The sequence below is a fragment of the Myotis nattereri genome (genome assembly GCF_964212035.1).
Source record: "Myotis nattereri genome assembly, chromosome: X".
Taxonomy (NCBI): Eukaryota; Metazoa; Chordata; class Mammalia; order Chiroptera; family Vespertilionidae; genus Myotis; species Myotis nattereri.
The window spans coordinates 91,713,645-91,727,112 of NC_138078.1; the positions used below are offsets into that span (position 1 = coordinate 91,713,645).

Genomic DNA, 13,468 nt, shown 5'->3' on the forward strand with positions numbered 1-13,468 from the left:
GACTTAAAGACGTTTCAGATGAGATTGGTAGTTGCAGTATTAATGAATGTGATTTTTATTTGTTAAGCATTTTTGTTGTTGTTAATCCTCACCTAAGGGTATTTTTTTCATTGATTTTTGTTTTTTTAGAGAGAGTGGAAGAGAGGGAAGGGGAGGAGAGAGAGAAATATTGATGTGAGTGAGACAGACCGATTGGTTTCCTCTTGTGCCACCCGGCTGGGGTTCGAACCTGCGACCATTCGGTGTGTTAGTCAATGGTTTAACCACTTAGCAACACCAGCCAGGACATGAATATGATTTTTATTTTTTTTAACTTTAAATTTGATTTTATTGTTGATAGTATTACAGATATCTCCCATTTCTCCCCTCCTTTCCCCCTTCCTTCAGCCCTCACACCCCGCCCCAGGTCTTCACTACCCTGTTGCCCGTGTCCATGGGCTATGCATATAAGTAAATAAATTCTCTTCTCATCCTCCCAACCCCACACTGAGATATGTCAGTTAGATATTGTGTAATTAAATATGTCAATATCTGGAACTCAGTGAACCAATGTATTCTAGATGATATAAAATCATGCATGTATAAAAAGTTCATTCAAAATGCAAGATATATCAATGAATTTTAATGGAACAGAGTAAATGTTCATTGATAAGGTTTCAGAATCCACATAGCCACTAACCTTTAAGAAACTACTTTTTTTTTTAAAATATATTTTATTGATTTTTTACAGAGAGGAAGGGAGAGAGATAGAGAGTCAGAAACATCGATGAGAGAGAAACATCGATCAGCTGCCTCCTGCACACCTCCTACTGGGGATGTGCCCGCAACCCAGGTACATGCCCTTGACCGGAATCGAACCCGGGACCCTTCAGTCCGCAGGCCGACGCTCTATCCACTGAGCCAAACCGGTTTCGGCAAGAAACTACTTCTTAATCAAGTTTTTGTATAGTACCAAAGACTAATATTCACGATTTTCTGAAAAGGCTATTAAAATACTCCTTTCTTTTCTAACTACATATCTGTGTGAGGCTAGGTTTTCTTCATGTACTTCAATCAGAACAACATGGCTTTTTTAACTTTAATAATTTTTTATTTTTCAATTACAGATGACATACAATGTTTTATATGTTACTAAGTGATCACACCAATAAATCTAGTACACATCTGACACCATACATAGTTATTACAATATTATTGACTATATTCCCTATGCTGTACTTCACATCTTCATGACTGTTCTGTAACTACCAATTTGTACTTCTAAATCCCTTCACCTTGTTCACCCATCTCCCTGACCCCCTCTTATCTGGCAATAGTCAAAATAGAACAGCATATCTTAACATGTTCAAGGAAGAAGCAGAGAATCTAACTGTATTCTATTAAGGCAGAAACAGTGAAGGAATTTGTAGAAATGTAAGTCTGTGCCACTCTAGTCAATTTTTTGTTGGGAAAATATAGTTATTTTTCACAAAATGTCATTTATGTTAGCATGTATTGGGTTTATTATTTTTCATGAATAATAAACATTTTAAAGTTTCTAATATAATGAATATTGATAGATATCCATATAAATGAAAGCTTTTGGGGAAGGGGGTCTCTAATTTTTTAAGAATATAAATATGAGACCAAAAAGTTTGAGACTCACTGTCCTAGACCAAGGTGGTGGCAGTGAGAATAAAAAATGAAAGGATGTATTTTAGGGGAAATTATAATGGAAGAATTGACATGAGCTGGTACTTAAATTGGATTAAGGGAAGGGTCAAGAAATAAAGATCTGTGTTTTTTAAGTTAGCATGACTCAACGATGGTACCTTTGATACTAAAAGGAAATTTCTGAGAAGGGGATAGTTTGGAAGGAATATATTAAATATAAACTATGTCAGGTATTTAACTAGTATTGCAAATACAAATATAAATAAGACATAATAGTTAACTCATGTGAGGATTATATGCCAGGCACTAGGTGATTTATATGTAGATACAGTATTTCATGAACTCTAAGATACCTTCAGTTGTAAGATGCATCATTATCTTACGGACCACTATGAAAGAATTCTACCATTAATATTGTCACATAACATTGATGACAGAATTAGTCCTATTTTCAGAGATGTTAAAATGTAAAAGAAAGAAATGTTAGAAGACTATGTAAAGTATTTCTTTCTGGTTCTGAGAGTCTGAAACTTCTTTTTTTCCCTTACTTCAATATTCTTATTTTACTTGATTTTGAGACAGAGAGAAAGACATCAGTTTGTTGTTCCACTTACTTATGCACTCATTGGTTGATTCTTGTATGTGCCCATGGCATATTGGGACAGTGCTCTAACCAACTAAGCTACCTGGCCAGGGCCTTACTTCAATATTTTTTTTGTTTTTAAATATATTTTTATTAATTTCAGAGAGGAAAGGAGAGGGAGAGAGAGAGATAGAAATGTCAATGATGAGAGAGATCAGCTGCCTCCTGCACGCTCTCCAGTAGAGGTGGAGTCTGCTACCCAGGCATGTGCCCTCACCAGGAATTGAACTGTGACCTCCTGGTTCATAGGTCGATGCTCAACCACTGAGCCACACAGGCCGGGCTTACTTCAGTATTCTTGGGGGCAAAACATTTATTGAGTACCTGCAATTTTTGTACTTCTGCTGTCCAATACAATAGCCACTGACATAATATGATTAGTGAGCACTGGAAATGTGGCTAGGCCAAACTGAAATGTGCTGTAAGTGTGCAATACATACCACTTTTATTCCCATTTTAGAGATGAGGAATCTGAGGCACAGAAAAGTCAAATAATTACGTAGGGTCACATGACTAGAGCAAGGATTTATGGAAAATTATATCATTTCCATTTTAGAGATGAGACAACTGAGTCCTGGAAAGTTAGGTAGCTTTGCTAAGGAAAGCCACTAGTATGAGGCTGAGCCTAGAAGGTCTTTACATTTAGTAAGGGAAAAGATAAGTACAGCATGATGAATCCTGTGATAGTACCCATAGGGTTCTATGGGGGTTTGAGGAGAGGTATCAGAATAAGACTAGGGATCAGGGTTAGAGTTACAGAAATTTGTTTTCAACAGGGAGAGAGATACCTCTCCTGACAATAAGCAAAAAGGATAGGTGTTGGTGCTAACAAATTTGTGGGTTAGTAAGTGACACGAAGGAATTCCTGACTGGTGACCTTGGTGATTTTTCAGTCAAGTAAGAGGCAAGGTCTTCTGTTGAGAGTGAAGAGGGGGAAATAGAATATAATATTTAAGGAGAGAGTGTAAATTTTGAAATAGCTCCTGATGGAAATGGGCATAGTAGATGATTAGAGATGCAGAAATTTTGAAGGACCAGATGAGGTTACAGAGTACAAATTTGTAATGTTACTAATATGCAAGGGTAGATAATTTGTCCAAGGTCAGACAAGGAGGCAAGAGAGTGATTGAGCTGATGGACTAGGGGGTCTAGAGAAAAAAGGGGAAGACGGTAAAGACAGAAGACTGCAGATAGGGAGCCCACACAGCTAAGGTTCATGATACCTTAGTGACATTCAAAACGTGTATTGGGATTAAAAACTGGAATCATAGGAAGTATCATTGGAGTTGAAGATTTCAGCCTGGCCCGTGTCGCTCAGTGGTTGAGTGTCGACCTATGATCCAGGAGGTCACAGTTCGATTTCTGGTCAGGGCACATGCCCAGGTTTTGGGCTCAATCCCCAGTGTGGGGCGTGCAAGAGGCAGCTTATCGGTGATTCTCTGTCATCATTGATGTTTCTCTCTCCCTCTTCCTTCCTCTCTGAAATCAATAAAAATATATTTTAAAAAAAGATTTCAGGAGGAGGTGGTTCACTGTGTTGACCAGACTCAGAGTTATCATGGGATGAGTTGCTGAAGTAGAGTGAAGGAATGGAGTTTTTTGAATTGGAATTTGTTGTCGTTACCCATCTGTCAATTACTGAATAAGGTTATGGTAAAAATCTCCCAGTATGAAGGCAAAATTGTCAGTTTTTCCTTAAAGTTCTGCCAATTTTTGCTATATGTATTTTTAGTCTATTAGGTGTATGCACAATTATAGTTTTCATATTGTCCTGTTGAATCTAACCTTTTATCATGAAGTAACCCTTTGTTGTAAGAAATGCTTTTTGTTTTAGTTTATTTTGTCTGATATTGACACTGCTATTCTGACTTTATTTTGGCTGGTAGTTGCTTGGTTTATTTCTATCTTTTGGTTTTTTAAAAATCCTTTTTTCCCCCACATGCCTTAGATGCCTCTTTTAATATCTTTATGTTTTTTTTATTGATTTCAGAGAGAGGAAGGGAGAGGGAGAGAGAGAAATATCAATGATGAGAGAATATCATTGATTGGCTGCCTCATGCATGCTTTCCACTGGGGATCGAGCCCACAAGCCAGGCATGTGCCCTGACCAGGAATCGAACCTCGATATCCTGGTTTATAGGTTGACACTCAACCTCTGAGCCACACTGGCCAGGCTTTAGCTGCCTGTTTTAAATAGCATATAACTAACTAGGATTTATTTTTAAATCCTTTTTGATGATTTTTTGCTTTTACCTAGATAATTAGTTTATTTACCTTTGTAGTGATTATTGATATAATAGAAATAAGTTCAAATATCTTATTTTTAACTTTCAAAATTACCTATGATTTTCTGATTATTTCCCTCTGACTCTCTTATTTTGGATTGATTATGGTGTTCCTATTTATGTTTGGACATTAATACATTCTGTGTGTGTTCTCTAGGTGTTATTGTACCTTTATTAACATGCATATATAATGTAAAATGTAAAACAGTCTCAATCTTTTACTATTTTTTCTTTTTTGGAATATATTTCCTAAAATACATCAGTTTGCATATAATAGATTTATTATTTTTAAATATGTTTTGACTTTAGAGATTGAGGAAGGGAGAGGGATAGAGAGAAACAGCAATGAAAGAGAAACATCATCAATTGGCTGCCTCCTGCATGCCCCCTTCTGGGAATTGAGCCTGCAACTCGGGCATGTGCCTGACCTGGAATCAAACCATGACCTCTGCCCTAACCGGTTTGGCTCAGTGGATAGAGCATCCGCCTGCGGACTCAAGGGTCCCAGGTTCGATTCCGGTCAAAGGCATGTACCTTGGTTGCGGGCACATCCCCAGTGGGGATTGTGCAGGAGGCAGCTGATCGGTGTTTCTCTCTCATCGATGTTTCTAACTCTATCCCTCTCCCTTCCTCTCTGTAAAAAATCAATAAAATATATTAAAAAAAACCAAAAAAACCGTGACCTCTTAGTTCCTAGGTTGACTCAACCACTGAGCCACACTGGCCAGGTGGGTTTATTTTTTTAATGAATTAAACATTTTAAATGTTTCTAAACTTTAATTTTTAATGTTTTTTCCCTTTTTAAAAAAGATATTTTTATTGATTTCAGAGAGGAAGGGAGAGGGAAAGAGAGAGAGAGAAACATCAATGATGAGAGAGAATCATTGATTGGCTGCCTCCTGCACATCCCCTACTGGGGATCAAGCCTGCAACCAAAGCATGTGCCCTTGGCTGGAATCAAATATGGGACACTTCAGTCCACAGGCTGACGCTCTATCCACTGAGCCAAACCAGGTAGGGCGTGTTTTTTATTTTTCCTTAAAGTTTAAAGCCGGGGTCCTCAAACTTTTTAAACAGCGGGCCAGTTCACTGTCCCTCAGACCGTTGGAGGGCCGGACTATAGTTTTAAAAAAAAAAACTATGAACAAATTCGTATGCACACTGCACATATCTTATTTTGAAGTGAAAAACCAAAACGGGAACAAATACAGTATTTGTATTTGCATGTGGCCCGCGGGCTGTAGTTTGAGGACCCCTGGCCTAAAGGTAACCATTATCTATACCTTCATCTTGAGTGCTACCAGGACCTTAAAATGCTTTAACGCTGATTATACTCCTCTCAGATTACATGTTATTGTCTGGTTTTAGTTCTAGTTCATTTTTCTCCATCCTCTTCATATACACAAAAGTAGACATTATTCTTATCTTCATAGTTGATATTTGTTTAGATTTGTCTACACATTTACCAATATCTTTGCATCACAGACCTCTTAAATAGCATATATGATTCTAGATCATTTTCCTTTTTCTCAAAAGTATATCCTTTAGACTATTCTTTCAATGAGAACATTTTGATGCTAAACTTTCTGTCTTTGTTAGAAAATGTCTTTTACTATGCCCTTGTTCTTGAAAATTGGTTTTGGTGTGTGTAGAACTCTAGCATTAAACTCTTTCAGAACATTGACAATAGTATTCCATGGACTCCTTTCCATTCTTTTTGAATCAGTCTAATTGTAATCTGTGTTCCTTTTCTCTCACGATACTTAAAAAAAATCTTTATTGAGGTATAATTCACATACAATACAATCCATCCTCTTAAAGTAAGGATGCTTTTTAATATGTTCACAGATATGTGCAACCATGAGTATAGAAAATTTTAAAACATTTTCATTACCCCGGAAAAACCTATTACCTTTAGCTATCACCCCCACCTCCCTATTTAGGGGTTCCTAACAACTCTTGTCTATTTTTTGTCTTTAGAGATTTTCCTATTCTGGAAATTTCATAGAAATGGAATCATTTACAATCTTTTTGACTAACTTATTTTACTTCGCATAATGTTTTCAAGGTTTATCCATGTTGTAGCATGTATCAACACTTCATTTTTTAACCTGTTATATTTTACTAGAGGCCCAGTGTGTGAAATTTGTGCACTGGGCTGGGAGCAGCCCTCAGCCTGGCCTGTACCCTCTCACATTCTGGGAGCCCCACAATCAATTGCCCCCAAAGAGGTAGGCCCCACCCACCTGGCCAGGGCTCATGGGTTGGTGGCCTGGGCCTCCCTCTTTGGGGCGATCATGGAATCCCCCAATTGATTGCCCTGCTGGCCAACGGCCTGGGCCTCCTTCTGCAGGTCTATCTGGCTATTGATTACACCCCAGCAGAGGGAGGCCCCGCCCACCCACTGCAGCCCGCTGGTCGGTGGCCTGGACCTCCCTCTTTGGGGTGATGGTGGAGGCCCCCCCCCCAATTGATCGATTGCCCCTCCCACTGGTGGCCTGGGCCTCCCTCTGCAGGGTGATCATGGGGCAATGGCCGGGCCCCCAACCAATTGCATAACACCCTCCTTGGTTGGCCTGGCACCAGTAGGTATCATAGCGTGGTCATCCGGAAGGTTGTCCGGGCGGTCATTCTCCTGTTCGGTTGTTTGGTCAATTTGCATATTATATTTTTATTATTATAGACTAAAGGCCTGGTGCGTGAAATTCATGCACTCTGTGGAGAGGCATCCCTCAGCCTGGCTTGTGCCCTCTTGGAGTCTGGGAGCCCTCGGGGGATGTCCAACAGATGGCTTAGGCCCGCTCCCCACGGGGAACGGGCCTAAGCTGTCAGACATCCTTAGTGCTGCTGCAGAGGCGGGAGAGGCTCCTGGCCGTGAGCTTGGCTTCTGGCTGAGTGGTCCTTCCCCTGTGGGAGCGCACTGACCACTAGGGGGCAGCGCCTGCATTGAGCATCTGCCCCCTGGTGGTCAGTGCGTGTCATAGCGACTGGTTGTTTCACCATTCGGTTGATTTGCATAATTGCCTTTTATTATATAGGATAACAACAGTTTTTTAAAAATATATATTTTTATTGATTTCAGAGAGGAAGGGAGAGAGAGAGAAACATCAATGATGGGAAAGAATCATTGATCGACTGCCTCCTGCATGCCCCCCACCAGAGATCAAGCCCACAACCCAGGCATGTGCCTGGACTAGGAATTGAACCATGACCTCCTGGTTCATATAGGTCAACGCTCAACCACTGAGCCATACCAGCTGGGCCTATGATAGTTTTGAGTATTCTTAAATATATAATTCTTTAGTTTCAGTTATATTCACAGTGTTGTATAATATCACTACTATTTCCAGAGCTATTTCATTACCCTAAGCCAGTGATGGCAAACCTTTTGAGCTCAGCGTGTCAGCATTTTGAAAAACCCTAACTTAACTCTGGTGCCATGTCACATATAGAAATTTTTTGATATTTGCAACCATAGTAAAACAAAGATTTATATTTTTGATATTTATATTATATATTTAAATGCCATTTAACAAAGAAAAATCAACCAAAAAAATGAGTTCACGTGTCACCTCTGACACGCGTGTCATAGGTTCGCCATCACTGCCCTAAGCAGTAACTTTCCATTTATCCTCCCTCCAGCCCCTGATAACCACTAATCTACTTTCTTTCTCTGTGAATTTGCCTATTCTAGTTACCTCTTATAAATGAAACCATATGATATTTGTTCTTTTGTGTTTGGCTTCTTTCACTTACCATAATGTCTTCAAGGTTCATCCATGTTTTAGCGTTTGCCAGAACTTTATGGCTGAATAATGTTCCATTGCATGTATCTGCCACATTTTGCTTATCCATTCATCTCTTGATAGATTCTTGAGTTGTTTCCACTTTTCAGCTAACATCAACAATGCTGCAATGAACATTGGTATACAAGTTTATGTTCAAGTCCCTGCTTTCAGTTGTTTTGGATACATACCTAGGAATGGAATTACTGTATCTCTTATGTTTAGAATTTTGATAAACCACCATACTGTTTTACACAGTGGCTACACCATTCTACCTTCCCACCAGTAGTGTACCATGGTTCCAATTTCATCACATCTTCACCAATATTTATTTATCTGACTTTTTGATACATCCCTCCGAGTGGGTATACAGTGATATCTCATTGTGGTTTTTATTTGCATTTCTCTAATGATTAGTGATGTTGACCGTCTTTTCATGTACTTCTTGGCTATTTATATATCTTTGGAGAAATGTCTATTCAGATCCTTTGCCTATTTTTAAATTGAGTTACTTGTCTTTTTATTATTGGGTCATAAGTGTTCTTTCTATATTTTACATAGAAGTCCCTTATCAGATACCTGATTTGTCTGGGAGGTATAACTAAGCTAGAATCACTTTAAATTCTTTGCTTGAGGTTTTCTTGGTCATATCAATAGTGTAAATTCAAACTGCAGACCTACATAGGGCCCAGCTCATGGTTATAAATTCTTGGGAGAGGCTTGTCCTGTGGTATGTAAGAGTGGATGAATGATGATTAGTATGTTTGACTCTCCCTTACTTTTGACATCATGTTGGTTTTGTTCATAAACTGAACTAATTGCAATATGAATGAATTTTTACACATACTTTGTAAAAAATGGGAAATAATAAAGCATGTTTTCCCCTTTCTTATAATAATTCAATAGACTTGAGTTCCAGGCAGGAACTGAACCTTTTATAACCCAAGTATTCGGTAACACAACATGGCACATAGATTGTGAACTTCATAAGAACAGACCTTTTTGTCTGTTTTATTCACTGCTCAATAAATATTTGTTGCATGAGTGAATTAATAAATAGGAGGAACTACTCATAAATGTTTGTCAAATCAATTGTGATATACTTGAGTAGTTTTTATGATTCTGACTAGAGAGTTTCTTGCTCAGCTGGAGGGAGGGAAGGTGGCCTACTTTTTTTCTTTTTCTTCTATATTCAAAAAAATATTGTCCTAGCCCTAACCGGTTTGGCTCAGTGGATAGAGCGTTGGCCTGCGGACTGAAAGGTCCCAGGTTCTATTCCGGTCAAGGACATGTACCTTGGTTGCAGGCACATCCCCAGTGGGGGGTGTGCAGGAGGCAGCTGATCGATGTTTCTCTCTCATGTTTCTAACTCTATCCCTCTCCCTTCCTCTCTGTAAAAAATCAATAAAACATAAAGAAAAAAAATATTGTCCTAGCCAGTTTGACTCAGTGGATAGAGCGTTGGCCCGTGGACTGAAGGGTCACGGTTCGATTCTGGTAAAGGGCACATACCTCGGTTGCAGGCTTGATCTCTAGCCCTGGGGTACGTGCAGAAGGTAACTGATCTATGTGTCTCTTTCACATTGGTGTTTCTCTCTCTATGTCTCTCCCCTTCCCTTCCACTTTCTCTAAGAATCAGTGGAAAAAATATCCTTGGGTGAGGATTAAAAAAAAAAAAAGAAACTTACAAAATAGAAAAAAAATTTATTGGAGTACAATTACATATAGAAAATTGCCTGTATCATAAGTGATTAGCTCAATAAATTTTTATAAACCAAATGCATTTGTGCAAATATCACCCTGATTAAGAAATCAGGAGCCTAACTTTTAAAAGCATTACTTCAGAAAAGTCATTTTCATGTAATTTGGTGGGAGCCTGACTCTGGAGTGACTCAGATGGTGGTTAGGTATTTGCCAGAAAGGCAGTTGTAAAGTCCTAGGTACATCTAAGTTTTTCCTTTCTAGATGGGATGAAGGGAGTATGTCAGATGTCAGGTTTCCTATGCTGTTTGTGCCTAGGGCAAGTGATTGTGTGACACTTGCTTCTGTTTCATACCCAATATGATAGTGTTACTAATGTATCATATTTTAGGGGTGTGAGATAATGAGGGTTTTTTTTTTACTGGAAGTTATATTTTGTCGAATATGGCATATGTGATCATAATATGTATTCTTCCCTTAAAAAAAGGATCCTATATCTAAATTCATTCTTCTTACAGGTATGTCCAGAGTCTTTCTGAATCCATTGCTAAGAGGCAATATGTAATGTCATATTTTATTTATGTTTTTTTTTAAATTTCTTTATTGATTAAGTTATTACATTTGTGTCCTTATCACCACATTCCCCCCCATCCCCTCCACTCATGCCCTCACCGCCCTGTTGACTGTGTCCATTGGTTAGGCCTATATGCTTGCATATAAGTCCTTTGGTTGATCTCTTCCCCTTCCCCCCACCCGCCTCTACCTTCCCTCTGAGGTATGACAGTCTGATTGATGCTTCTCTGTGTAATGCCATACTTTAGACTTTACACTTTAGAGTTATGACTACAAAAATACAAGTTTGTTTTTAAAAAGTTTGTTTTTGTTACCTTCCTCAGTCCCATTTAATAATTTATTTTTCAATTTCCTAATGGAGTGTGGCTCCGTTCCAATAAAGTTGATTTACAAAAGCAGGTGCACTAGAGTTTGCTGACCCTTCATCTAGAATAAAACCTCAAAAAGTGGACACTCAAAGGGAAATGGTATAAGGGAACCAGTCATTGAGTAATTTAAGTAATAAATTTATTGAGTGTGTGCTATTTGACAAACTTTGGACTAAATGGTAAATTAAATTATGGTATTATATCCACTCACTGGAATATTAAGATCATTGAAAATGATCATTTTGAATATCAAATAACATGAGAATTCAGGATAAAATTTTTGTATCTTAATAAATATTGGCTTTTAGAAGGAATATATGAATTTTTGTTAGGTAGAAGGAGTTTTTCTATTTTTCAGACTGCCTGCAGTGTTTTTATATACCAAAAATAATTTTTTTAAATGGCATCATGAGATACAACTTAAAACTGTTGTCTTTAATCACTACTGTATAGTATGATAAAGAGAAGCTTTATTGTTCAGTGATGTCCTTTTTACTTAATTAGTATAAGATCTATGTTTGAGGAGACTGTATTGCTGTCCTGTTCAAGATGCATTGTCATTTCTCTCTTTTTAAAAGTTTTTTTCTTTTAACAGTGCCCTTATGTCTGCCATTTCTTATATTTACTTACCAAAAAAGAGAATGGTGAGTATTTTTATTACAGTTATATTACATTCACTCTGTGGAATTAGCATTTGTATTGGTCTTTATAAAGTTAACTGTTAGCATTAGTTCTACGACATGATTTTGTGGGAATTGCTTTTTAGTACTTTTATCTAAGAGCATCTGCTTAATGGCTTAACTGAACAGGGTGTTTATATTCTTGATGTGTTGTAAGAAGAAGCTATATATATGAGCCACATGGGTCCTGTTTATTCTGAACCACATACATAATATTTCTTTTTTTTTTAACCTTTACTAGTCAAACCATTTCGTGTGCGAAAACTGCTTGATCTTCAGGCAAAAATGGTGAGTACCAAAAAGACCCAAAACTAGCCAGTGTATTCTGTGATAGGTATTGGGCTAGGCTTTGGGGATATAAAATGGAATGAGTTATTACCTTCAAGGAGCTTTTTGCCTAGGCAACTCAGTCAACAAATAAAACTGGGGTCAAGGAGGAGTGGTGATACTTGAGAGAAATTTTAATGGATGAATAGTATTTAACTAGGCCAAGAAGGAAGAGCAGGACACTCCTGACAAAAGGAACAGCATGAGCAAAGATGTAAAATAGCAGAAACTGTTTAGGGAACTGGGTTGGTATGGCTGGAAAATAAGTGTCAGGGAGTAGTAAGAAACAGCTACTTTATTAGTTTACTTTTTGTATGGATGTGATCTAGGAAAAAGCATTCTTTTCTGGATACTTAAACTTCAGTATATTCTCTGACCATTATCTTTTGTCCTTACAGCCCTCTTGCATTGTTATTTCCACTATACCTTCCAGGTAACAGAAATCTGTAAAGTTTTGGGTATAACACAATAGGAAGTTGTAGTGCCTATGCCTAACTGCTACAACCTGCATGACCTACCCGAGGGCATTCAAATTTAATGAAAAACACAAACACATGTGCACATTCATGCTTCTCTAGTGTGAGGTTTCCTATTAGTACAATTCAATGATTGTTCTTGTTTTATAGTTTCCAGTTTTGCTTCTGTGGGTAAAATATCTTCTCTTAGCTCTGTGAGGATATTAATGACAGTGTTTTTTGTCCAAATCACATTTCACTTCACATTAAAGAAATTGTGAAGATGTACTTTTTCCATGTCAGCAGCAAAACATTTCAACAGAATAACAAGATTCTTACCATTAAAATCTTGGTGATTTGAATTAATTGAAATGGTTTATGGTCAAGTGTATGATTTAGTACATGATTGTCTAAAATTTTTAAAAAAACATTAATTGTATGGCTTCATTATTAGCATTCTATACAGTATATTACTAAGTTATTCCATTATCAATGCCCATTTATAAGGATGCATTCATAAAATTGTTTTGATTAGCTGGATTTTGGTAAATTTGTTCAAGTCCAATAATATGAAGCCTAGAAGACATAGCCATGCTCACATGTAGCCAAACATATACGCAGAATGATAATAGCCATAATTAGCACATGAGAACAAATACATTGGATATGTAAATTTCTTGAATTTCTAGTTCCTATAAAGACCTATATCCCTTCTATATCCACCCATGCCCCATAACTCCTGATCCACAGAGGAAGCAAAATGCAGAAATAGTCTTTCTGGTGGCAAGCATGAATGGTGGGATTTGGAGCAGGCCTGTTGTTATTTTTTTTTCTTTTAATTAAATCTTTATTGTTCAGATTATTACATTTGTTCCTCTTTTTTTCCCCCCATAACTCCCCTCCTCCCAGTTCCCGCCCCACCCTCCGCCCTCACTCCCCACCCACTGTCCTCATCCATAGGTGCACGATTTTTGTCCAGTCTCTTCCTGCATCTCCCA

At 37.9% G+C, this 13,468-nt stretch overlaps 1 protein-coding gene across 1 annotated transcript in view; it reads left to right on the plus strand.

Annotated features, from left to right (window-relative positions):
• The window catches only part of CENPI (centromere protein I), a 76,986-nt gene that overhangs the window by 14,548 nt on the left and 48,970 nt on the right, over nucleotides 1-13,468 (plus strand). Inside the window, exons 6-7 of the mRNA XM_081115025.1 lie at nucleotides 11,604-11,652; nucleotides 11,930-11,976. Of these exons, the coding sequence (XP_080971151.1) occupies nucleotides 11,604-11,652; nucleotides 11,930-11,976 (96 nt within the window). The remainder of the gene's footprint in view (nucleotides 1-11,603; nucleotides 11,653-11,929; nucleotides 11,977-13,468) is intronic.